We start from the raw sequence: 27,980 nt of genomic DNA, 5'->3' as shown, positions 1-27,980 counted from the left end.
CTGCTGCTATAATCAAACAGAACTTCCCATGTGGTCAGAGTGGCGCAATCAGGATAAGAACTATTCCCTCTTGACAAATAAACTTCAACCTCAAGCAAACCCCACACATATTTTTCGGCGGCAGCAACAGCACGGGATGTCATTTTCTTATTTACTGACCATCAGCAGATCATCGCGGCAGGATGGAGGCTCTGATCCCGTGACTTGACAACACAAGAGTATGGTGCACGCTCTGACTTACTTGAACTAGCCATGATGTCTTTCTTAAGTCTCCACAGTCCTGCTCTGCTGCAGGGCACCCACAGCACTCACTCAGGAACAGTTGGTTATTTTTTGGGACTTGCCTGGGCCTTACCCTACAGATAAAAAGAAAAACAACATTGTAACCCTGGGTACCAAGCATGCAGTAAACTTGTATTCGCCCAACTAGCAGAAGGTGAAGACTCATCATGTGGACCGTTTCACCCAGAGGAAGGAGACACAACATACTCTGCACTTCAGTTAGCTTAGACCCTGGTCTTCTGCTGTTGCCCCAAGGCACAGTTTGGTTTGGAAGCATCCATGCTATAAGCAAGCCCTTGGGGTTGGTGGTGGTCTGGTTAGTCTATAAAATCAGTCGTGTGAGGACAGAAGAAGTCATGCAATGTCAGTAGAGATGTGGGTATGGAATATTTGTATTTTTCTTTACACTTGAAGATGGCTTTGTTTTCTAAAGAGAAGAGAAGAAAAACAGATTGACAGGCAGCATATGTTTTTGGCATAGAATTCCAATATCCCCAAACCCTTGCTAGTCCAACAGAGCAGCTGCAGACTGCACAGATGGAAGCCAGGCAACAAAAGCCTTCTGAGGGGCCCCTCTTAGCCTGCTGTGGCTCCCCCTCTGGGCCCAGGAGAAATACGGCCCAAAGACGATCTGATATTGAAATAAATTCCTCACCACTTGGAGGATTATTGCGATAATACAAGCAGGCAGATCATATGTCCTCAACCAGCTAAAATATTATTCTTTTTGTTGTTGTTATGATTATTTTGTGTGTAGAGGGTGTAGGTGTCCTTGTTGAAGTTGGTGTTAGTGTCTGTCTAAGCACGTGAAGATCAGAGGAAGATGTAGGCTATCTTTTTTTATTGTCATCCATCTTGCTTTTGGAGACAGGGACTTTCGTTGAACTGGAAGCTCACTGTTTGGGCTCTCTGGCTGTCTTTGCTCCCAGTGCTGGGATTATAGACATGTGTGGCTATCATTGGCTTTTGTGTGTATTTGAATTCAGGTCCCTTGCTTTCACAGCCAGTGTTCCCATTGAGTCAGCTCTCTAACCCCCAATGGCTTATTTTTAGACCCATATTGGTCTCCTCTGGTTAAGGGCATGAGAGAGTTTTTAAGTTGATTCTGTTTGAAATAGAAACACATTCTGGCCTGGGGAACCAGCAGTCCTGCAAGCCCCAAACAAACCCTCCCTTCTTGTTCCATTTCTGAACAGGCTTCACTGTTAGGCAAGGTCCCAGAGTGGTGGCGTTGGCACTTGGGGAGCAAACACGGCCATTGAGACAGCGAGCAATGGAATTCAGGGAGCAAGCAATCTCCGTTCTGTGTTCCCGGTCACTGCTAAGCTCTGGAAAACAGGGAGAGGAGTGGGGCCACCTCCCTGGTTACACTCAGGATAGCCAGCTGGCCTTTTTCACAAATAAAAACTACTTCTGTTCGCTGTTCCCTTCACCCTCCTTGGCCTCTCATACTACTACTGGCAAGCTCCGTGAGTGGATAGAACCATCTGTGATTGTAACAGTTGCTGGTACTGCTCCGGAAGAAGAGCAGAAGATACAGGCGTCTTCTCCACACTTAGGTTGGAGTCAAGCCTGAAGCTGCCACAGTCCTTCAAAATTGTGATTTTTTCAAGACCAGCAAGAGGAAAGGGCTTTTGGAAAGGGAAAGGACAACCAAGGAACCTTCTGGGCCTTACTCCCAACAACCTTACTCCCAACAACTCCTCTAGTTTCAGGGGGATTAATGTTATTTATAGGCGAAAGTAAATCTCAAACCTTGCTTACAAATGACCAACCATACAATGGCAGTGGGAAATCGAACCCTCATCCCAGACCACTGAGTCCCAGATGTCTTAACCTTACACCTTCCCCAAATTATCTCAACTTGGAAGACTGTCTCTAACTAACCTGCACTCACCACTTGTCCGGCTCACACGCATCCTCCTTCAGGTTTGGAGCACTTCTAACTCAAAGCCATGTCATCGGAAAACCCTCCAAAATCAGAAGCATTTTGACTACCAACATGTCACATGTTAAAAATTTTTGTGTATGGCCTCACATGGTGTATTGCAGTTGAAACACACGTGGAAGGCTATGTATAAATTACCTTCAGGCTATGTGTCTTAAGTGTACATGTAAATACATCTGTCTGTCCATCCATTTGTCTATCTATCTATCTATCTATCTATCTATCTATCTATCTATCTATCTATCTGAAATATTCCTGGTCCCAATCATTTTAGATATGGGATCTTCAGCCTGTACTATTATCTGCTCGGACCCTAATGCCCAGTGTTATTTTAGTGCCAATAATTTTCTCAGCTTCATTAATTATTCCTCATGCCATTTTTCCCTCCCTCCAGGAGCCCTTCTTGGTCTGCCACTGTGTGTCCTCCTTGGTCTCTCTCTGTTGATCTTAGACAGTGACTGCAAAAAGTCCACTGCACGCCACTTTGTTCCCCCTACTGAATTCATGTCTACTTGCCTACGATAACACATGAAGCTACTAAAAAAAAAAAAGGAACAGAAAAGCCAATACTGCCGGGCTTGATTGAGCAGTACTTGGGAAGCAGAGGCAAGCAGATTTCTGAGTTTGAAGACAGCCTGGTTTACAGAGGACGTTTCAAGACCTTTCAAGACCTGCTAGAGCTACGCAGAGAGACACTGTCTCATTTAAAAGAAAAGAAAAGGGAAGAGAAGAGAAGAAAAGAGAAGAGGAGAGGAGAGGAGAGGAGAGGAGAGGAGAGGAGAGGAGAGGAGAGGAGAGGAGAGGAGAGGAGAGGAGAGGAGAGGAGAGGAGAAGAGAAGAGAAGAGAAGAGAAAAGAAAAGAAAAGAAAAGAAAAGAAAAGAAAAGAAAAGAAAAGAAAAGAAAAGCCAGAAGCTGTGGGGAATGTGTAGAAAGAAGGTGGGGAACACAGCTGCCTGGCTTCCCAGAAACTTTCCTGTTCCTATTCCCAGGCTCTCTCTGGCTTGGCTGTTCCCAGAATTCCTAGCATTTGTATGGTCGATTCCTTTCATTCGCCAATCTTAACTGGCTTGAACCATAACCCCTCTACATCTGTTGCTTTTGTTGCTCTATCTCGTCAATTCCCATCGGAGACTGTGTTTCTGGTGAATGCCTGCGGCCATAAACTAGACACATTGTATAGCTCATCCCTCCCACTTCGACTCTACACATCAGAACTCAACCCGCAAGGCATCTTGACAACTGTGTTCCCACCCAGACCAGTTCCACTGAGTCATAGGTCTTTGCTGGGTGGGTTAGGCTGATAAACACCACAGGATAAACCCGGTATTAGCATAATGCCACAGAGACATTCTTTTGATACTGAAGTCTTCATCCTGAGAGGCTTCAAATGCTTAAAAATATTTTTTTTTCCCTGCAACACCCAAAGGTGCTTCAAGCCAGAAGTAGACAACTCCCACGGAGATGAGCAACTGTGATCAGTTTTCTGATCCTCATGCTGCTAAGGATGAACACTTGAACTCCCTGTCAGATCCTACCTATTTGCCCCAGGCATGCAAGGACACAAAGCCCAAATCAGGAGGAGAGCTATTTACCTGAGCTCTGGATGCCAGTCTGGCTGCCATTTGGGTTGGATCAAAGACGCGTCGAGAGGTCTGATTTTTGCAGAAATTAATATGTCGCTGGGCAGCGGTTTCGTTAAACCTCCTCATACAGTAAGGGCATTGAATATAATCTGGATGTGAGCAGACCAACAAACCATGATTAACACTGCAAAAACAACTGTGGAATGAAACGATCTGAAATGGATTAATAGGCTGTAAACTACTGTAGCTCTGAAGAACAAGGTCTCGGACTGTGGTCTGAGGTAGCCTAATACAAAAGGAGAAGTCTAAATAAAGACGTGGCAGTGTGGGGGGGAGCACTCTCTAGGTATTTATTTCAACTAAGAACATCCTTTTAAAATGTTTGCATAATATCTTTTTAAGATAATAGATTAATTATATTTCGGAACTTGAAAATTACAGCTGTGAGTAGAAGAAACTGGCGTCACAGCAGGCTAGCTTTAAGGGTAAGACTGTTCGTGGATGACCTACAAGGAGTCGGGGACTGTACTAGTTGAGGCAGAAGGTTGTTCAGAGTGATAACTTTACAGAGAGTTATTACTTAGTTTCAAAAATGTGGGTTTGGGGGGATGAGGTTGGGCTCCAATATCATAGTCATTAGCAGCGAGAATGTATTTTTGCAGTGGCTAAAGCTTTTTTTTTTCCCTTCCCTTACATGAGGACGCAGATGCTATACTCAGGAAGGGAAAATGTATAAAGAGTAGGAGAAGAGCTGATGGGGGGGGGGAGGTATTAAAAGTTAAAGAGCAAACAGAGAAGGCTGGTGGGAAAGTAACTTTTAGAAATAACTTTAGTTTCCCGGGCAGCTTCTAGTGATCCTAGCTCATCTGTGCTTCTGTATAGCACCTTGTCAAATGTTCTTTCATGTTTTATTATCAGATATAACTGGCTAGTGAAAGACATGGGAATCGAGAGAGAGCTAAGGCCGCCTTGGAACATGGAGATTCTCACGAGCAAAGCTGGGCCTTCTGCCTATCTTCTCTAAGCACGCAGGGATTAGGGTTAGCTTTGTTCTTGACTTGGACATCTGTAGAGGACGTGAGTGACGTCAAGAGCTTCTTCCCAGAAAGGGTCTGAGCTGCATCACCCTTACACTTTAGGATGGAAGTTTACATTATCGAATAGTCAAAATTCCTATGCATATAGCCGTGTCTTGAGAGCGAAGCTCTTTTATTTTTTTAAGCCCTATTTTAAGCCCTATCGTTAAGCACTTTGCAGAGTTTTCTATTTGAGCAAATTCCTTCCTAAAACGTATACTCCTCAGATGTAAAGCTTATAAACATCTAGAGATGACCTAGTGGTCACTGATTTTATTTCCCATTCTGGAAACCAGTACTAATCATTTGGTTTTTTTTTTTTTTTTTTTTTTTTTTTTTTTTTTTTTTTTTTACATGAAGATGCAATGTCTCTGTAGTCAAGGAACGTATATTTGAATGCAGAAACAAAATATGAAAATTTCACACAGTGATAAATGGCTTTAAAAAAAACCCGAAGCACTAGACAGCATTTAGAAACAATGATGAGCTTAGTTCTAGGGCCTGTCTAACTGGTTTTGAGCCCAAGTTGTTCACTCGTTATTCGTATAAACTTGGACGAGTTGCTCAACTTACATAGGCCCCCATCTCCTCAGCACAACCATATCACCCATTTCATCAGCGTGTTGTGAAAGTTCATAGATTATCCACACCAGGGTTTGGCACCGTGAGAAGGGTGGGACATGGGGAATGTTATAAATGCTGGCTCTTGCTGTATGGAAACAGGTCCGGCCAGCATTTGCTTCCAACCCCTAAACAAGAGAGCAACTGCTCAGAAACTGGGTTGAGCCAAGACAATTCAGAGTTCACCGTGCTATAGAAAAACTCTCTAGAAATGGACATTCAGCATGGGAGCTGGTTCTCCATTTTTCCGGGCGGGAAATCAAGTCTTAGAGCAAACACACTGATCCTATAAAAACCTACTCAGGTCAGTTGAAGACAATGATTTAACGTTGGAGCCTAATTCCATAAGTCCTTCTATTCATTTCTGCCCTTCTGTGTGCTTCTAATTGCATACCGCTGCGGAGGCAACAAGGTTTGAATATATTTTCCTGCCAACCAGTCTCTGAGATAATGAGGCAAACAAACTTTCCAATTAGTAAGGATCTTCTGAGACTCTTAGGAAGAACAAGAAGCCAGGGGTGTGGTAGTATTGTACAGAATAAGAGAAGACCCTGTGGCTGAGTATTTGGGGTTGCTGTTGGAATTTACATCGAATCATCTGAACATGGTGTGTCACAGCTACACATTTTATTCTAGTCTCAAACTGAATAATTTTCTTCCCTTATTAATTGCGAGCTCACAAAACTTACTATGTCCTATTTATTTCTATTGAAAATAATTTCAAAGCCCAGAGTACCAATTATTGCACCACTGATGGTGAGTTCAAAGATTGGACCACAAAAGGATTCTGATAGGAAAGATGGCCACCAGATCTCCTGTAAGGTAGAAGAATAAAAAGTATTTTCAATGCAAAAATTCTCTAGTACATGAACCTATGAATTCAGGTTAACATAAAGTCCTCTCATCAAGAGGACTGCAATGAAAATATGCTACTGTGGAATATCGTTTAGTTATTATTGTTAGTAAGGAACTTAATTTAAAAATGTGTATTTTAGCATAAAAATCCAAAAGGAAGAAAATTAATAGAGTTGTGTGATGAGTCCTGTGAGGGGAATTTTTTTTTTTAGAGTAATAATAATCCTGTAATTTTAGAGCCCGCTGGGTAAGGAAAGAAAATCACTAGCACATCTGACATGGTTTTACTTCATTAAATAACTGTAAAATGCCATCCATGTGCAGCTTCTGATGTTAAAACGAAGTTGTTTCTCCTAAGAGCTATGTTTTGGTCTGTGGTGATGACTCACACAACTAAACAGTTACCTAGGAAGTGCAATGAACCGAGTTTGATGCCCCAAGCCCACATAAAAGTGTGTGCTAGTAATCCGACCACTGCCTGTGCGTGTGTACAAAGCATCCGTGGTGCTCCCTGGCCAGCAGGTCTAATCTAATCAGAAGAGGTAGGGCAACAGAAGTGTTTATTCTCTGGCTTGCATACCTACATGCATGTCCATAAACACACCAACACATACTCACATACAAGGTATGTCTTCTCTGACACTTCATTACTAACCTGGTAGGCAAAGATCTTTGCGCTAAATGTATTAAGATACATTATTTTAAGCTACGTTTTCGTTGGTATGCAGCAAAATAAAGCAGTTATGAAGATTATTTTCTGGTATAGCAGATGACTTAAGTTCTACGAGGTATTTACTATGTGCTTACCCTGTGGCTTGTTTTTAGACTTTTGACGTGAACTCTTTGGAATATTAATTTACGTAATAAAATGCATTTGTTTTAAGTGGGCAGTTCTGTGCATCTTGACAAATGTGTGTATTTGTGTTACCACGCCAATTAAAAATGTAGAGCATTTACCCTCTGATTTTTTTTCTCATGCCACATTTCAGACACAATTCTCCAAATGCAGCCCCAGTCAAATATCAGCGATGTTTTCCTGTTTCCATAAACAAGTCTTACTCACTCTGTAATTTCCATAACAGAGAATCCATCTTGCTGGTGTACAGTGGTTCTCATGAATAGATTCATTTGTACTTACTTCACAGCTTGTTTTCCTGCATGCCAGTTGATGGACATTTTTAGATGTTCCCTGGTTTGTGTCACATAAGTAAATGTGACTATCAGACTACTTTATGGATAGATTTTAATCCTTTGCATAAATGTCTAGAAGTAGGATTGTTGTATAGGTTCACACATGCTTAAGGAAACAGACCAAAGGGGCTACCTTATTTTATCTTTTCATCAGCAGTATATGTGACATCTAGGCACTACACATTCCAACCAAAGGTCATGTTGTTGGGGCTCAATTTTAGTCATACATGTGAGTGTGGTGCTGTCAAGGTGACACAAACTAGGAATATTTGAGAAGACCTTCAAATGAGAGAATGCCTCTATCAGATTGCCCTGTAGGCAAGACTGTGGGTCTTTTTTTTTTTTTAAATCATGATTGATGTGGGGGGACACTGCTCGCTATGAGCGATGCCACTTCTATATAGGTGGGCCTGGGTTGTATAAAAAAATAACACCAACCAACTAAACAAAAACAATCTGACTCACCCATGGGGATTCACCTTCTTCTGTGGTTCTGTTTTGGTTCCTGCCTCTGTTCCTGTTTGAGTTCCTGTCCTGACTTCACTGGACAATGATAGACTGTAATTGGAATGTGGAGGCCCAATAAACCCTTTCCTCCTTAAGGTGGTCCTAGTCAGAAGGTTTTTGCAGCAATAGAATATAAAATAGAACACAAAATCATACAAGAGACTGGGCTATGGCTATGACAGACCTGACGGTGGTGTTTGGGGAAGGACTGTGGAAATATTTGGAACTTTGAACTGGAAAATCCACTGAGTGTTCAGAGCTTAATGGGCTGTTCTGAGAGAGCTTGGAAGATAAGGGTGTTTTGAGAAATGCAGACAACAGCTGGGCGGTGGTGGTGCACACCTTTAATCCCAGCACTTGGGAAGCAGAGGCAGGCAGATTTCTGAGTTCGAGGCCAGCCTGGTCTACAGAGTGAGTTCCAGGACAGCCAGGGCTACACAGAGAAACCCTGTGTCAAAAAACTAAAAAAAAAGAAAAAAGAAAAAGAAGGATCGTGTTTTAGGCCATAAAGCAAACCAATTTTTAGCTGGGAGGTGGATTCTGGGAGGCAAAGGCAGGAGGATTTCTGAGTTCGAGGCCAGCCTGGTCTACAGAGTAAGTTCCAGTACAGTCAGGGATATACAGAGAAACCCTGTCTCGAAAAAATCAAATCCAAAAAACAAACAAACAAACAAACAAACAAAATGCTGACAACAGAAGTCTGGCATATGAAGTTCCAGAGGGAATCAAAGACTATCAGAAATGTATATATATATGACATGTTTGAATTAAGAATTTGGTGTTTCTCATCCTCTGGGGCAAAAGAATAATCTATGATTAGCAAGAGGCCAGAACCACTGAAGTGATACCATTACTTTACTGGGACAATTGATAGGGAGGCCAACATCATCTCTGGGAAGTATTTTCTCAGGGACATCACACAGAAACAGTGGTCCAGAGAGAGGGCCAAAGCTGAATCTCTAGCTGGTAGCTGAACTTGGTCATGCGTTAGAGTCTCCTACACGAGACTTATTTTGGAAACTGCAGGGTTACGGTGTCATGGACAGAAGCTGAGGCTTGGCACTGAGAGCCCAGGAGAGGCCATGGGTGAAGAAGGTACAGCCTCAGTTACAGTGGAAATCCCAATAGACTGAAGGTGGCAGGGGTATAGGATTTTCCTACCACAAAAGACAGTGGTAGGTGTGGCGTGGACCATCTGTCCAGACACCGTGTTTTTGCTCACAGCAGAATTGCTTACAGCCTTTGCAGTCCAAAAGACCATGAGCAAGTTCTAGATATTGGACATCAAAGTTTTACAGTTAGAATTGTTTTGCTTGAATCTGATTGTGATTCTGTCCTGGTTCTTCTCTCTTGGAATTTTAAAGTATGCAGCTTTTTTGGGGGGATTTTACAGGAATCCATAGTTGTGAGACTTTGGATAGTTTTAGAAGACTGAACTTTTTAAGTTATATACTATGCTTCTTATCGTGACATAAACATGAGATCTTAGAACAAGCAAAGATTCTCACAAGTGGGGAGGAAGCGGGGGACCTGGGAGGGGAAATAATAATGTATTTATGTGTCACATTGACAAGAGTCAATTTTGCTGTTCTTGTTTTTGTTCTTTTTTTTTTTTTTCCAACTTGATATAAGCTAGGGGACATCAAGGAAGAGGAGAAACATAACTGTGAAAAAAATGTCTCTATCAGATTGGCCTGTAGGCAAATCTATGGGGGGCATTTTCTTGGTTAATATGGGAGGGCCCAGCCCACTGTGGGTGGAGCCACTCCTATGCAGTCCTGGGTTTTATTTTTAAAAAGCAAGCTGAGTGAACCATCAGGAGGAGTCCAGCAGGCAGCCTTTCTTTCTGGCTCCTGTTTCTGCACTTGCCTCTAACTTCCTGCCTCAGCTCTGGCCCTGGCTTCCCTCAGCGATGAAATGTAACCTGTAAGATGTAATAATACCCCATCCTTCTCGAGTTTCCTGGGTCATCATGTTTTTCATGGCAACAGGAAGCAAACTAGAAGAATGAGTAGTGCCATTTCATTGTACCCTTATTCTGGACAGTGGAAAAAATGTTAAGTATTTTATCGTGTGCTTGCCAGCCTGATGGCCTATAGCAATATTTTTCTTGGCCGTTTATGGTGACTTATAAGAGCTCTTTATACAGTCTTAACATGAGCCCACTGAGAGGTCATGGGGTATGCGTTTGAGATAGGTTCCGACTTTGAAGCCCTTAACTTGGGCTCTTGCCTGAGTGCTGAGGTCGCTTGCATGTGTCACCAAGCCCAATTTAACAAGCTCTTTTGGTTTTCTTAATCTTTGTTGACCAAGGTTTATTTACTTTTCTCCAATGTTAACACTTACAATGCATAGGTCAATGATCTATTTTGAATGGATTGTTATATGAAGTATATGAGTTTATCTTTTTTTTCAAATAGGTACTCAAGTTTTCCCAGCCATGTTTGTTGATAGGACTACTCTTTCCTCCAATTAATTACCTTGGCACCTTGTCTTGGGGTTACTACTGCTGTGAAAAAAAACACCATGGCCCAAAAGTAAGTTGGGTAGGAAAGGGTTTATCTGTGTTCATTATGAAAGGCAATCAGGTCAAGAACTCAGGGTAGAAGCCTGAAGGCAGGAGATGATGGAGGAGTGCTGCTCACTGGCTTGCTCCTTACACCTTGCTCAGCCTGCTTTCTTATAGAATCCAGAACTACGAGCTCAGAGGTGGCCCCACCAGAGTGACTGACCTTCCCATACCAATCCTTAATTAAGGAAATGCACTACAAGTCAAGCATAGTGGCCCCCAGCTTTAATCCCAGCACTTGTGAGGCAGAGGCAGGCAAGTTTGAGGCCAGCCTGGTCTACATAATGAGTTTCCGGACAGCTAAAGTTACCTAGTGAGACCATGCCTCAAGCAAAAACAAACAACAAAAAACACACTACAAGTTTGCTCATAGACTAATCTTAGGGAGGCATTTTAATCCATCAATGTTACTTTCTCTTGGATGACCTCAGCTCAGAACACACCTTAAGAGAAAACCAAGCATGCTTAGGGGTGGTTCTATAGCCAGAGTCCGTATTCTATTCAACACCATATTGGTCTTCTAACATCATATTGCCACAACTGCTGCATTCATCATTGAGTCTTGACACCAAGAGAGCTTAAGTCCTCTGTTTTATAAGTTTTCCCCCAAACTGGCTTGCCTATTCCAGAGTCTTTCAATTTGCACATGCTTTTAGAGTCAGCTGGTCAACGCCTACTTGGCAAAGAAGGGTTGCAGCTATTTTTATTGGAATTAAATTGAAACCATAGAGAAATGTGGCTAGAGTTGACATCACAACACACTACTGAGTCTCTTAAACCATGGAAATGGTAAGTCTTTCTATTAATTTTGGTTCCTCTCTGATTCCTTGAAGGAGTACACCAGTTTTTAAGTTTACACTTCTGCACCATATTTTGCCAACTCTCTCCCCCATGTTTAACGTTTTCGTGTTACTGTAAATGTTATTTTTTTAATTTCATATTTAATTGCTTTTGCTTAGTGAACAGAAGTGCAGAACATACTGAATTTGTTCTAATTCCAGCAGCGTCTGTGCTTCCTTGACAGTGATTGCAGTTTGTGATTCAGAGAACTCTACTTCCCCAGTGCAATCTTCAGGTTAGATATTGGGTATGTGTGCACGCTATATGATTATACGTTGGTGTTCGTCTGATGGTTCTGGGCACTGCTTCCATCATGTTTAGCAGAAGGGGACAGAATGGACATTCTTGCCCCCCCTCCCAGCTTAGTAGGTAAGTGTTTGGTTTGACACCATTGGTTGTGAATAGAAATAGAGATTATCCAAAGATTGCCTATATGGGAATAATTACCTGTTCTCCCATTGCCGAGAGAGTGCCTGGTTTGTTTTTAGTATCTATAGTGTTGAGCTTTGTCAGTCATTTTTACTCTTTTGAGATAATCAAATGCTTTTTGAATATCTTGTTATTGTGATAAATTGCATTTTTAATTTTTCCTCACATTTGACTTGGGTTTAGTTTGCTCTCATTTTAACTTTAAAGGCAAAAATTTCTCACCAGATAAACGAAGCCCCTGTACACTGGATGTTTGCCTTACCATCCCCTTAAAATATTTTCCAATTCAATATGCAATTTGTTCTTAGATTCACGGGCTATTTAGAAACCACTTGCTATTTCCAAATACCTGGACATTTTCCAGATATGGTTTTTTTCATTAATTTCTAATTTAATTTTATTGTGGCCAGAAGGAAAATATGTTTGGTATGATCTCAATCCTTTCAAGATTCCTGAAGCTGACGGTACTTCCCCGAATATAGTGTTCCTGTGTACTTGAAAGCAGTTTGTGCTCTGCTATGCCTGTGTTGTGCCCTCTCCAGCAGCTATCGATGTCAGGGAGGTCAGATTGGCTGAGACCGCTGCTCGGGCTTTCTGCAGCTCTGCTGATTTTCCTGTGGGTCAGTCTATTAGTTATTATGGTAGGAGCGACAACGTGTCTGAATATAATAGAAGTGTGAATTCATCTCCTTCCAATTTAGCCCGGTTTTGTTTCACATTCTTGGGAACACTAAGAACATGTACGCGGGACTTCTTAATGAGTGTGTCTTTGAGTCACTGTCCTTGTTAACACTTGCCCTCAAGTTTGCTTTGCCTGATCTTGAGTGGATATGCTAGTTCTGTGATAATGGCTTAAATCTTTCCCCATGCTTTTAGATTTTGTCCTTAAAGTATGCTTCTTGTGAAAAGCACTCTGTTGGCCCTTGTTTTATTACCCAGTTTGACAGTGTCTGTCTTTCTTCTGGAGTAGTAGGCCATTTATATGCAATTTTTCGAACGGCATCTTGTTATGTCTCTTGCATTTTTTCTTTTTTCTTTCTTCTTGGATATTTTCTTTATTTACATTTCAAATGCTGCCCTCTTTCCTTGCCCCCAAGAAATTCCCTATCCCATCCTCCCTCCCCCTGTTTCTGTGAGGGTGTTCCCTCACCCTCCTACCCACTCCCGCCTTCCCACCTGGCATTCCCCTACACTGGGGCATCCATTGAGCCTTCTCAGGACCAAGGACCTCTCCCATTGATGCCTGACAAGGTTATCCTCTACTACATATGTGGCTGGAACCATGGGTCCCTCCGTGTGTTACACTTTGGTTGGTTTAGTCTCTGGGAGCTCTAGGGGGGGAGGGTCTGCTTGGTTGTTATTGTTCTTGCTGTGGGGTGGCAAACCCCTTCAGCTTCTTCAGTCCTTTCGCTAACTCCTCCACTCATGGGGGGGGACCCCATGCTCAGTCCAATGGTTGGCTCTGAGCATCCACCTCTGTATTTGTTAGGCTCTGGCAGAGCCTCTCAGGAGAGAGCTATCTCAGACTCCTGTCAGCATGCACATCTTGGCATCCACAATAGTGTCTGGATTTGGTAACTATACATGGGATGGATCCCCAGGTGGGGTAGTCTCTGGATGGCCTTTCCTTCAGTCTCTGCTCCACACTTTGTCTCTGTATTTCCTTCCATGAGTATTTTGTTCCCCCTTCTAAGAAGGACTGAAGTATCCACACTTTGGTCTTCTTTCTTCTTGAGCTTCATGTGGTCTGTGAATTGTATCTTGGGTTAATATCCACTTGTCGATGAGTGCATACCATGTGTGTTCTTTTGTGACTGGGTTACCTAACTTGGAATATTTTCTAGTTCTATCCATTTGCCTAAGTATTTCACAAATTCATTGTTTTTAATAGCTGAGTTGTACTCCATTGTGTAAATGTACCACATTTTCTGTATCCATTCCTCTGTTGAGGGACATCTAGGTTCTTTCCAGCTTCTGGCTATTATATATAATGCTGCTATGAACATAGTGGAGCATGTGTCCTTGTTCTATGTTGGGTGGTCGAGCTGGATCCTCAGGTAGTATTATGTCCAATTTTCTGAGGAACTGCCAGACTGATTTCCAGAGTGGTTATACCAGCTTGCAATCCCACCTACAATGAAGGAGTGTTCCTCTTTCTCCAAATCCTCACCAGCATCTGCTGTCACCTGAGATTTCGATCTTAGCCATTCTGATACCTGACATTGTCTTACTAGGTGTGGTGATTTGATTATGCTTGGCCCATGGGAGGTGACACTATTAGGAGGTGTAGCCTTGTTGGGGGGAGTGCTGCATTACTGGAGGAAGTGCATCACTGTGGGGGTGGACTTTGAGGTACTATATGCTCAAGCTCTGCCCAGTGTGGAAGAGAGTCTCTTCCAAGCTGCCTGCAGAAGACAGAGTTCCCTTCCGACAACCTTCATGTCAAGATGTAGATCTCTCAGCTCCTTCTCCAGCACCGTATCTACCTGCACGCTGCCATGCTTCCCACCATGATGATAATGGACCCCATGCTCAGTCCAATGGTTGGCTGTGAGCATCCACCTCTGTATTTGTTAGGCTCTGGCAGAGCCTCTGAAACTGCAAGCCAGCCTCAATTAAATGTTTAATGTGTAAGAGTTGGCTTGGTCATGGTATCTCTTCATAGCAATGGAAACACTAAGGCACTAGGTATGCCTCAATATTTAGAGATCCTGTGGCAACCGCCAATACATTTTCACATGATATTCATGTGTAAAAAACCTAAAAAACATATTTGTTCTCATTCAACTTTGTGCCATTATTTCCTATATCTCACGTCACATGTCAAAATCATACCAAGAATGTCATTATTTTTGCTTGCAACGGTGGCATAAAAACACAGTGGTGACACTATATTTAATAGAGACAAGATAAGAGCACCCACTTTTGCTTCCTATATTTAACAAGTATTGAAAGTACTAGACAGAATTTATGCATTCAAGGGAAATAAAAGACATACAAGCAGAGAGAGGAGAGTAACATTATCTGTTTACAGATAACATATATTCAGAATACTAATGATTCCACAGAAGCCATGCTAGAGCTAAGGAATAAATTCAGCAAAGTTACAGTATACATACTTGATATACCAAATCTAAGCTGCATTTTTATATAAAAAATGAATAATGAATAAAGCTAAGAACATCCATTTTCTATACTGTCAGAAAGGATAAAAACATGAATAAATTTAAATGAGAAAGCAAAAGATTTACACATAGAAAAATGGTAAAAGAAATGGAAGAAAACATGGATAAATATAAAGCCATTGTGTGTGTTTGTGTGTGTGTGTGGGGGGTGCATGTACTGGAAAATGATATTGTTAAAATGATAATACTAACCAAAATCATCTATGATTTAGTAAATTCCCTGTTAAAGTTCCAAATTAGTGTTCAAAAAGTTATTTTTTTTATGTGTGTGTGTTGGTTTGAATAAGAATGGACACTAGTAGACTCGGATATTTGAATGCATGGTTTTCTGTTGATGGAACTGTTTGGGAAGGATTAGGAGGTATGGCCTTGTTAGAGGAGGTCTGTTCCTTGGGGGTGGGTTGTGAGGTTTCAAAAGCTCTTGACGTTCTAAATTAGCTTTCTTTGCCTCATGGTTGTGTGTTAAGATCTAAACTCTCAGCTATTATTACTGTGCCATGCCTGCTTAATTACTACTGTCCTTCTCCATCCCTGTCTTGATGGTCATGGACTCTAACTCTGTAACGGTAAGCACCAATAAACTCTCCCTTAACTTGCCTTAGTCTTATTACAGCAATGGAGAAGTAACAAAGGCAGCCTGTTTGCCTGTATGTGTGCCACGTGAGTGCAGGAGCCTGTGGAGGTTAGAAGAAGGTATCTGGAATTGGAGTTAGAGAGGGTTGTCAGCCAACATGTAGGCTCTGGATACTGAACCTGGGTCCTCTGCAAGAACAAGGAGTCTTCTTATCTGATGCGCCATCTCTCCAGTCCCCAAAGTGGCATTTTTGTAGAAATAGAAGAAACAAACAAACAGACAAAAAAATAATCCTAAAACTCATATGGAATGTCAGAGGACTCCCCTACCAACAGCCGAAACTATGGTAGTCAAAACAGCTGAGCTGGTATAAGGACAGATATAGATGAGTAGGGTAGAAGAGAGAGATTAAACTTACAGATGTACATTTATTGGATTTATTTCTGTGTGTGTGTGTGTGTGTGTGTGTGCGCGCGCGTGTGTGCGTGTGTGCGTGCGTGTGTGTGTGTGTGTGTGTGTGTGTGTGGATGCACGTGAAAGTCTCCTTCCACCATATGAGTCCTAGAGATAGAACAAAGTTCGCCAATCTTAATAGCAACCCCTTTTACCCACTGAACCACTTTGTAGGGTCCTAAGTAACTTTTAGGCCCTAGTAAGATTATTAGTACTATTCAAGAAGGGAGGGATGGCCCTTTAAAGTATGCGTTTATTTATTTATTTATTTTGTTGTTGTTGTTGTTGTTGTTGTTGTAGATTCATTATACAAAGTGTTGGGTTTCATGATAACGTTTTTGGCCAATTATAAGTCAGTGGTTCTCAACCCTCTTAGTGCGGTGACCTCCCCAGCCATGTAATTATTTCCGTTCCTACTTCATAACTGTAATTTCGTTACTGTTTTGAATTGTGATGCAAATATCTGCTATGCAGATATCTGCTATGATAACCCCCAAAGGGCCACGCCCCACAGGTTGAGATCTGCTGATGTACACAGGTCATGTGTGCTCCTCACATTCAGTTCTTAGTACCCTCGTGGATGGCCTTTTCAACCAATGGAACTCAGGAGACTGGTGATCAGCATGCAAACGAGAGTAGGGCTGAAGACTTATCATTCTACCATGGAACATAGCATTCTACCATGTTAACTCAAAATAGACCAACCACACACAAACAAATCCTGGAACTAAGTACCACAGAGACATAGGGAGTAGGGTGCACACCAGTCTCCCCCCACCTCGCCCCCAGCATGTGGGAGGCCAAGGGAGGCGGACCAGGAACTTGGGCTCACTCTTGACCATACAGGGATTTTGAGGTCCGTCTGAGTTACATGAAGCCCTTTTCAACCAAACCAAACATTCCTCAGGGCTAAGTGTTGGCATTGTATTTAGGGCTGTAATATGAAAAGAATACAGACAACAAAAGAAAAAAATAGTTCAAGATTTAAAATATTGTGTTTTAACTAAAGGGCATTATCAATACAGTCCAAAGGTAATAGACAACAGGTGAAAAATATTTGCCAATTTCACATTTGACAAGATGAATACAACTAAGCCTCTAATCCTAACCTCCAATTCATAGAAATATGTGACAATTAAACATTAATCTGGGTAAATAAGCAGACAAACGCAGAACAAGCAGCACCCTGAAAATTAAATGGTTGGGCAAAGCTGTAGCAGAAAACTGGAAAACGTCTCAAAAGACAACAGGAAGCAATGTTTGAATCCTGACTAGATTCTGGATTCTGGCTGGGTTGGGATGTGGGCAGAGTCTTAAAAAACATGCTTCAGGTAACTTGGAGAACATGAGTCTGTGTTTTCGATTAAGAGTTGAATTACTGCCAGGTAGTAGTGGCACACGCCTTTAATCCCAGCACTCAGGAGGCAGAGGAAGGCAGAGTTCTGAGTTTGAGGCCAGCCTGGTCTACAGAGTGAGTTTTAGGACAGTCAGAGCTATACAGAGAAACCCTGTCTTGAAAAACCAAAACCAAAAAAAAAAAAAAAAGTTGAATTACTGTTATAGGCAAGGATTAAAGTACTGCTATCTAAAATATCACTTCTTCCAGAGTCATCAAGCTGGTTCAGTGGATAAAGTTGCCTGCCACCAACCCTGGCAATCTGGTTTGCTGGTTTGATCTTTAGGACCCACAAGAGTAGAGAGAAAAGAAATGACTTCTAAAAGTTGTCCTCTGATCTTTGTGTGTGTGTGTGTGTGTGTTCAGACTTCAGAAAGCGTGTAAATACTTATTGTCCTATTCTCTTCTCTTTCTTATAGATTTGAAACTTTCCAAACGCTAAGCTGTGAAAACCTTATTTTACACAACATCAGCTGCGTTGCTTGGTGGGAACTAGCGCTTGTGAACCAGGATCTACAGGCTGCTGACCGTCAGAGCCAGTGTAGAACTGTGTACAGTTTAGTTCCTCAGCCGCAGTGTGATGATGCGCCCTTTAGGTGTGAACTGGCTCTAACTGGTGTGGCGATGTCTCATGGGGGGTGGAGGGGCAGACAAGGGGGGGGGGACACACGAGCTCTGTGGACTGTAAGAAGGAGGTAAGCGTGCTGTGCAGATTCACCTGCATAAAGGAGAGACTGATATTGAGTTCACTGTTACTGTCATTTACTGTCACTGTTACTAAACGTCAAAAAGCAACCCAAATGTCCACGCACCTGGGTTGATGGTTGGAGGGGGTGGAGGTGGGAGGGGCTGGCCCTCTTTAATGGCTACAGCGCATTGTTTTGCCGATCGGATTGTATTGATGAAATCCTCATGCTGCTGCCTCCAGTTAGATTTCCTCACGGGCTGAACCTGTTAAAAAACAAAACCAAAGCAATATCTCCTACCCTTGACTATATATGGATCAATTGTGGGGTTTGTTGTTATTTTTGAAAAATGAGGTTTTGAATTCATAGTAAGTGGGGACATGTAATTTGCAAAGAAAGAAAGAAAAAATTCCCCCAAAGAAATGTTTTTAAAACTTTTGAAACCACAGTGACAACATTTGCAAGTTACAACAACAAAAATCATGAGATCATAAAACTTCAAAGAAAGACAGATGCAAGATTAAAGGTGGCCTTCTTAAAATTTTGTTTGAAATTTACACTTTTATTGATTTATTTTTGTGTGTGGCTGTGTATAAGCCTCAGCACATGTGGAATATCAGAAGACAACCTTCGGGGGTCAGTTCTCACCACCTTGTGGTTCCCTGGGGACTCAGGGTAGCAGGTATCTTGCTGGTCCCAGTGGTAACTTTCTTACTAGTTTGGTTGCAAACTTGCAATCTCACTACTGAGGAAGTTGAGGCAGGAGGATCATAAACTTCAAGCTAGTTGGGCTCCGTAGTCAGCTCAGGGCCAACCTTAGCTATCTAGTGAAACCTTATCTCAGAGAGGGGGAAAATAACTTGCTTCCCAGGCCCCTTTCTAGACTGAAAGGCATTCTAATGAAAATGTAAACAGGATTCTTTTGACTACATCTGGAAAGTATCTTCAATTTATTTGGAAATCTAAGTAAGATTATACAGAAAACAGTAAAGGTGGATTATATTGACAGGCCGTTATACTGCCTTATCAAGCAAAAATGAAAACATCGAGCCAAGAAAGCAGCTTAAATGTTCTTCCTATAATGAGAAGTAAAGAAATTGTTGGCATACCTTGGACTGAGGAGATTTACTCACAGTGGGAATGTCAGTTCCCTGTAATCTTTGCTTTAAGGAATTGAAGGGTTTGCGTTTTTTGTTGAATACTTTTTTACATATCGGCCCATGTCTTTCCTGGAAGAGAAAGGGCAGGGATTTGATTTGGAAAATGTACAATCGGTAAGTTTTAATGGCTACATACTTGCTCCCCAGGACGCAGACTGGCCATTGTGCAGAATCTAGCCCGTTCTCCGACTCTAGACCACAGTGGAGCAAATCCATGGAGCGAATCTGTCAGCTTTCCCCAGCCCTGTCAGACAGCTCAACGCTGTCATTAGGGAAAGACAAAAGGTGCTTTACAGGTTTCTCTATTTGTGGAACCTTCCAGAGCTGAGTTTTAAACTGGAATCGGTGCTGGAGGTCTCTCTTTTGGAACTAGGAAAGTGCAGGGAGTAGCATTGTGAGTACAGGCAGCCTGGGGTACATAACGAGAGCCTGTCTCAAAAAACAGAACAGCAAAACAGATGAATCCTCACTAGGAGGAGGATTCTTGGTCACCAGAGGTGTGCCCTGTCAAGGGACTGTGGCACTCAGCCCCTTCTTCTTGACTGCCTATGAATGGAAAAATTTTGCCTCCTCTATGTTCTTATTTTGACAACCACAGGACCAAAGCAGTAAGGCTAACTGCTCATGAACCAGTACCTCTGAAACTGAGACAAGAGAAACCTTGTTCTGTTTATAATGTGACTACTTCACGTATTCTGTCAGAGGCATCAAGTTAACACTCTAGCTAAAGAGTTTCACTTTAAATTTGATCTTACACCTCAGACTCCAATATGTAGGCTATATGCTCTTTATTCCAGTCAGGAATCTTTTAAATACTCAACATTTCTAACAGAAAACCAAAAATGGAGAAACACATAGAGGTCCACTCTGTGTCCCCTTTGTAAAGTTGTGGTGTGGTACTTTGAATAAGAATTAGTCTCATAGACTAAAGGATTTGAATACTCACTCCTCATCTGGGGGCATTGTGTGAGGATGTGAAGGGAACTTTAGGAGGTGGGGCCTTGCACAAAGTCTATTACCGAGACTGGCCTGTTTCCTGTTCATTTAGTTCGCTTCCTCTGGGTTGATAAAGTGTGAGTGTCAGCTTCCTGCTCCTGTTGCTGTACCTTCCCCACCATACCAAGTCTTCTTGGCTGCGATGAGTTCTATCTGTCTGGAACCATAGGCCAAAGACAACCTTTTGCTCTTTAAACTGCTTTAGGTCGGAGTGTTTCAATTCAGCACACCGACAGACAGAAGGCGAACCGCCTTTAGGATATAATACACACCTCTGCCCTCTTCCCTAGGAGCTTCCATCTGCAATGTTGCTTTGTTTCAATTTCCCCAAACGCAGGGTCTAGCAAAAATCTGTGTTCCTGCAAGCCGTTCATGTTAAACTATGGGAGAGGTTATCAGATCTCCCGATCAAGCGCTCTGTACAGCCTACAGACAGGCTAAAGACTCAGACTCAGGAATATACAAAATAAACTTGACATTCACTCATCCCTATCCAAAGGCCCCCGCCTAGGTCTCCATATCTCTTAGGGGTGCAGCTCCTAGCTAGCAAAGGTAACAGTGTGCTGGAAGACACTGGTAGACACCGGACTACAACAGGCCTGGATGCATGGTAGCGTCAGCAGCTACAACACATATGGTCTCTGACGGAGGAACAGATTATTTCTAAATTTCCCAGGAAAACAATACCCACAACCCCATTTTGGAGGTCCCTAATCTTTTCAACCCTAAATCCCGCAACTTCAATATACCGTTCCCATGATCTAAAACAGCCAAATGATCACATTATCATCACTTAAAAAAATTCATCTTTCTTGGTCACCTCTTTACAATATTAGGGTGTACCATCTGTTTGAACCCCCCCTCCCATCCCGCATGTTTGAAATAATCCACATTTTTATTCCGCTTTAAAGCCTGGGAACTTGGCGTGCAGTTAGCTTGTATCTGGAAAATTAGATCTTGGAGCAGGCCTGCACCCATGCATTATTTGTACAAATGGTATAAAACCTCCTTGAAACCAGAGTTCCGTGTACGTGGCAAGGCAGAAAACAGCAAGGTTACAGGACTTGTCAGAATTAGTGACAAATTTGCAGCTCTGAGCCAAGTTTCCAGATGTCTGAAATCCAATGCTCATTCCTCTCGGCCAGCTAATTTCCCTGGTGTTTTGGCCTTGAAATTTGAATTTTTGATGCTTAAAGAAAAGGCAGAAGAGCCAAAATCTCTCAAGGGATAAATTGTCTGTGCCAAGACCATTCCATCTGGCATGCTTTCAGGGAGACCGTGGTTAATAGGGTCACTTTTGAACGTGGCATTATCAGCCTGCCTTGGTATCCTCCCAGCCTGGCAAGCCATAGGCTACGGACCTCCCTTCCCACCCCCCCTCCACATCTGTCTTTAATCTTGGTACCGTTGCCTCCTCACTGACTTGACAGTTCATTTAACTCCAACGAAACACATCTACAAAACGTCTTTATGTTTACCAGAACATCTGTTGCAAAGCATCTCCCACAGACTTCACAGGGAAATAACTTCTGATTGCCATCTGCAGGAGATTCAAGAGCACATTATGTTAAGTTTCACGGAACTGCTTGGCTGAGGAGAGACGAGTGACTGCAGGTGACCTCAGTGGCCTGACAGCCTCGCAGTTGTCCGTCCCCACCACCTGCTTCCTCCCCTTCCTTTGCAATCCCACAAATTCTCTTTTCCTAATATAAACATCTCACCTAACCAAACAAGAAAATGACACAAACTCGAGGCAAGCAGAGTGTAATTATTTGCTTTAGTAGGTAAATGAGGTGCTGAGAGTATTAGGCATAAGGGCAGAGTTAATATATTAGCATACAGTCACAAATTATCTGATGGAAATGTCTGTGGGATTCTGATGAGGCTGAAGATAGGCTGTCAGTGAAGTCTCAAAGGAAACTGGTCCATGTCTTCTTTAGATAGAGGAACTCGCTCTATAAGGGGGTTGGAGAGGAGGCTCAGTGGATATCGTTGCTTGCTGTGCAAGTCTGAGCACCTGAGTGTAGATTCCCATCACTTAGATAAATGCTGGCATGGTGGTCTAGCTATGTGTGCAACTCCAGCACTGGAAAGGACTTAGATAAGCAGATCCTGGGCTCTCGCTGATCAGCTAGCCTAGCCAATCAGTGAGATTCAGCTTCAAGGGAGAGTGTCTGTCTCAAAAAGAAATAATAATAACATGAGGAACAGTTAAGAAAGACCCTCAACATCAACATCTGGCCTTCTCATCACATGCACGTGCGAGCGTGTACACACACACACACACACACACACATATAATCACATACTTTAAAAATAAGGAAAAGTTAAGTACTACTCGGAGATACAAGTCCAACAAAAAATTGAATTTCTACCACAGGACTAAAAGTCTTGCAAGCAATAACTAAATATACTGAAAAGAATGCATACATGGGTCCAACATAGAAAATGGCAACAAATGGGAAGATGTCTCACTAAGTTATTATTTTAAAAGAAGTCAGAGAAGACCAAAACATTATAGACATCTAAGATTTCCCATTTTAATACTTCTTTTTGCTGTGTGGGAATTTGTGTATATTAAGATTTATTCTTTTTCAGTTTTAAGTCTAAGTCTAGGGGTTTCATACTGAAATATAAAAAAGGCTCTTACTCCACAGACAAAGAGAGCAGTCACCAGAGCATGCAGGTCCTCAAGGGACCCTGCACAGAGCTATGGAGGACTCACATGACCATACTTGACAATGGACAGGGGTCTGCTAATGGGATGGAGACTTAAACAAGGAAGGATAAAACATCTTGCAGACTCTGCAACGTGACTAGAGTTTTGGGGTTTAGGCTGGGGAAGAGAGAGAACCCTGAATGTTTGGGGACAAGGTAAAGTTTACAGGCAGGAGGCCTGAGGGGAGTGTGGGGCTGTGGCTAGAACTAGGGAGTTGGAAAAAAAAAGTCCATCTTAGGAAGAAAAATGAGCCCACTCTTGGAACTCCTGAGTTCAACAGAGTTGTCCAGCCAGCAGGAGGGAAATGAGGGGGGCCAGGGTGAGGGACGCGGAAGGAGGTTGTGGGGAATGAGGGAGTGCAGACCACCACCAGGGAAGAAGTCGTGGAAAAAGCAGCGGAGAGAGGATCCTTAGGGAAACTTCCACTTAAGGCCAAGAAAATGATGGTGATAAGCCAGGAGAGGCTGAGCGCGGGGGCCGTGGCAGCCAACAGGGGAACCGAGTGAAAAAAAATAAGGAGGCCTGCTTAACAGGAAGCAGATGGCAGGCCGTGCAGACGCTGTTGATTTAAATGATTTCTTCACAGGTCTGTTAATTGGTGTTGTGTTCTCAGCAGAGGTCATTTTACCTCAGCCCCCAGAACTGCGCTCCCTCCTGTCCTTGGCCGTCAGCACGACTGTGTCTTAAAAAACAAGATTTGCAGCACTTACACCCCACCACCACTTCCCACAGTCTTAATAAATATTATTTGATTTTTTAAAAAACTGTCATTTTTCTCCAACAGTAATGGAGAAAAGAAGGTAATGGTTTTATTCGTGTTATGGTCATATTGATTTGATCTCTCTCTTTCTCTTGATGTCTTTTCTGGGTAATTTCATGGGCTCTTCACAGTAACCTTGTAAGACCAGGCTGGTGTCATTTCAACTGAGAAAATGGAGGCTGAGAGTTAAGTGACTTCTCTCAGTCCACAGATTACAAGTGGTAACCCTGAGATTTGAACCAAGTCTCTGTCTCTAGAAGGATTTGACAAAAGTTTCAACTGCAGGCTTACGGTATCCCCGCTAATCTGCAAACCGTCAGAAGATTAAAGATCTTTGGTTTAAATAAGTGAGTTTTAATGAATTCAGGGACTTTAAAATAACAGATATGATCCAATTAAAAACTTGGATAGGGAGGGACCACTCCACTCTGAACAACATTCAAGCTAGAAGCTTGTCTATGAAGAACAAAAGAGAATATCAGTCTCAACCTGTGAGTCACACATGGGGGGTCAAGGTCTATAGGGTCAGCCACTCTGTACTGACTCAAACTTAAGATTTGACTGCTATAACCTTAAAAGAACACTTTAAAACAAGCAAAACCACCTTCACTGGGTAAAGGTGTATCCATTCCTTGAAACACCACATAGCAACAGAACGGAGTACCATTGAACCAAGCAACATCCTAAAAGGTCCTCAACACTCAATGAAATCAAGCCAAGTTCCGTGCTACATGACTCCATTGGTAGGACATCCTAAATGTCAAAATGTCAGAGATGGAGAACACTAGCTTCTCAAGCTGAAGGAATGGTTGGCGGGTGAGGAAGTTGGATGTGAGATTGCAGAAGGAGAACAACTAACTCCCTTTGTGTGGAGGACAGAGCTGAATCCACACTCTACTGACGACACTAACTGGTTTGGAGGAGGTTGGAGGATAGTGGTCCAACCAGACACTTGGAGGGAAGCATGTGAAGGGTGAAAGGGGTCTCTTGGCTATACTCCCACTCTTTGCAAAACTATGTATTTAACAAAACGAAACCAGAAGCAAGCAAGCGGTGGTCTGTAACCCGTACCTGAGACTGCATGGTTTTGAAAACCCAGTGTTACTGGGGACACCCCCCCCCCCAGTCATTTACTTGAACCTATTCTTGTTTTCACACATCTGCAGTTGTGCAGTTATGAGGACACATGACCCGGGAAGCATACTATGTGGCCCTTCACAGATGTGGGCTGCTGACTGATGAATGAGATCTTATTTAATATACCTATTAAAAATAACATCCGAAGCTGGGTGCGAGGCTCATGTTGGTAACGTCCACACTCAGGAGGCAGAAGGACTGTCTGGAGTCCAACTTTAACTTGAACTACAGAAACTCCTAAGAAGTCTTCAACTGAAGACGCAGAGGGAGGACCTCAAGGCCACCCTGGTTTCCAGGACAGCCAGGGATACACAGAGAAATCCTACTTAGAAAAATAACACTAAACAAAAGACCCACAAACCCTGAAACCAACCAACCAACCAACCAGCCAGCCAACCAACCAAAACGATTTGTGAATAACATGTTGATAGATTTTATTCATTTACTTATAAAAAGAAATACGGTAACTACATTTGGATGGTAAGAATTAAAGCCATAAACATTTATTAGGTTCCTGCATTTTCTTTTCTCCTTTCCTTCTTTTTGTCTTTACAAACGTGTTCTCACTATTTTAAATATCAGAGCCACTTCAGGCTGGTGCTTCAGTTCTGCGGTGACCGAGGTGGAAGTAGGTCTTGATGAGCTCAGATACAGAAATACAAGCCAAGAGCGCAGCTTGTAAGCAGGAATCCTCAAATGCCCAGTGAGGGCTTCCAGGAGTCACTCAGCGCCTTCCGTGCTCGCTGACATCTGCACACAGGTGCACACGCTCTGGTAGCTGAAGCCACACCGAGGGTCTGTTTAGGTCATCTCTAAAACATCTCAACTAAGAGCTGCAAACAGTGCCTTCCCAGAGGTAGGTTTACGGAGGCCTCTAGCTATTCCAGGGGGAGGAAGCTGCGTTTAGTGCTATCATATAAATAAATGGTTTAAAGGAAAAGGGTAACGTTAGGGTAATGGGCTGGGCAGTTTAGAACCAAGTCGGGGAAAAGACAAATTTAGAATGGATCCAGAGGTCACTTGCTTCTGCATTCTGTTATTTGCACAACAGGCATGTGTCTGCATATTAGAGATTTCACCACAAGTTTCACAACTAACTTCCAAAGCACTGGAATCTTCATCTTCTGCCCTCTAACTAGGTCAAACAGGCATATTAAGGCAAATCCCTGTCAACATATCAAAACACAACACTGAATATGTGGATAGGGGTTGGGGATCAGAGCTGCTCTCAATTGATGGGAGGCTGTGACATCACAATGCAGGTTGTGGATACTACCATAGCAATACAGTGCACCTAGATAGCATGGACAGTGGGACCAGCCTTGAAGACCACACGCACTTAGAATACTACCAAGGATCTAATGAGAAGGCTTTGAAAGCAATCTAGGAGAATGTTCAAACAAGACTAAAAAACGCAGTAGGCAGAGCCAGTGGCCCGGCTCACGAGTAACAGTGCTTACTCGGTGGCTGGAGAGATGGCTCAGTGGTTCAAAATATTGGTTGCTCTTCCAGAGGACCCAGGTTCAATTGCCAGCACTCACGTGGCAGCTCACAAGTACCATGTAACTCCTGTAGAGAACGGGTGTCTGTAACTCCCGTTCCAGGGATTCTGACACCCTCACACAGGCATACATGCAGGCAAAACACTAATGTGCATAAATACGAATGAATAAATAAATAAATAAATAAATAAATAAATAAATAGAAGTAAGTGCTACTTACTGGAAGTAAATATTAATAGAAGTTAGTATAAAAGATCCACAGCTTGAGTTAAATCCCAGAACCCACATAAACGGCAGGAGAGAATCAACTCTACTGGCTTCCACGTGCACCGTGGCACGTGCATCTATGCATCCAATAGTGATAAATACAAAGGTCATGATTCCGACTTGGCATCCTTTCTCCTTGTGAGCCTTTGTGTCTCTATCACTGTACAACCTCAACTTTAGGCCATCCTTTCTCAGGTGTCTTAGCCTAGACCCATCTATACATACCTAAGACTATTTATCGAATTCCAGCTGAAGTGCTAGGGAGGCGGGCATGTTTTTTAGATATATATACTCTGAAGAATGCAAGAAGGTGACATGTGAGCCGACTTTGAGGAAGGCCTATCTGAAGATTTTGGGGGGACGGGGAGTACCCAGGTTCTCCTCAAAGGTGTTGCTTAGCACAGCGACAGCATCAGCACAAATTTGTCTCCAACCAAGACCTTCTTGAAGACAAAATCTCTCTTATCTCCTTGAATTCAGCACACAGCTGATGCGTTTGGTTTCCTACAGTGTTTCTAGAGGCCTGAAAACCGAATATTCAAGTGTGTGTGGTTTCAGGTCTGGTGTGTGTAGGGAGAACAAAACATTAGGAAATGAATTCAAATCATTACAAAACTGTGCTCCATGACAGAATTGTGATCTTTAGGCTAAATTAATCAGCCTCCATAGTAGTAAGTTTCTGAAGACCTGGGGTTCAGCTGCATTCTCCTTTTTGCAAGATAGATGAGTTTGACTAGGACCAGGGCATGATGACATCATGTGCCTGGGACTCTCGATGCTTTAGAGACTCCTCTGTTGAGATAGTCAACATGATAAATGACCCATCCATTTATGATTTATATTCCCAGTATTCATATAAGACCGCAACTGCCTCTGCCTCTGCAGGTTGGCATTAAAAGACACTCAGATTCCTACACTTCTTTAATGACAAACTCTACCAAGTTTTTCTTTTTTTTTTTTTTAGTTGTTAAGTGTTTACAGAATAGAATTAAGCTATTACTGTTCAAAACTCTAATGAAATAGGATACTTTAGGTTTAAATGAATAGAACTGAAAACAAGATGACACCTATCAGCTTTGGAAAAGACATATTGAGCTAACAGGTGGTGGCACTTCTAAATCAAGGCATCAAGTGTCGCTCACCTGCCCCAAGCAGCTGGGCCTCGGCCATTCCGTCCCTCACTCTGACCAACAGAGTCCACACTGGCCAGGGGCAAATGAGCCAAGGCCAGTTAGAAGTCACA

General features: G+C 42.6%; 1 protein-coding gene across 1 annotated transcript; it reads right to left on the bottom strand.

Moving 5' to 3' along the window:
* Positions 1-326: 326 nt before the first annotated feature.
* Positions 327-27,950, bottom strand: Zc2hc1b (zinc finger C2HC-type containing 1B). Its single transcript, XM_052169364.1, has 6 exons — positions 27,880-27,950; positions 21,831-21,892; positions 19,306-19,425; positions 18,323-18,461; positions 3,824-3,963; positions 327-356 (listed from the first exon to the last, which is right to left on the bottom strand). The coding sequence occupies exons 1-6, from the start codon at positions 27,905-27,907 to the stop codon at positions 327-329; spliced, it is 519 nt and encodes a 172-aa protein (XP_052025324.1). The 5' UTR covers positions 27,908-27,950.
* Positions 27,951-27,980: the final 30 nt, after the last annotated feature.

This window comes from Apodemus sylvaticus, chromosome 23, assembly GCF_947179515.1.
Source record: "Apodemus sylvaticus chromosome 23, mApoSyl1.1, whole genome shotgun sequence".
NCBI lineage: Eukaryota > Metazoa > Chordata > Mammalia > Rodentia > Muridae > Apodemus > Apodemus sylvaticus.
Note: the sequence above shows the minus strand (reverse complement) of the source record. Positions and strands in the feature narration are given on the sequence as shown.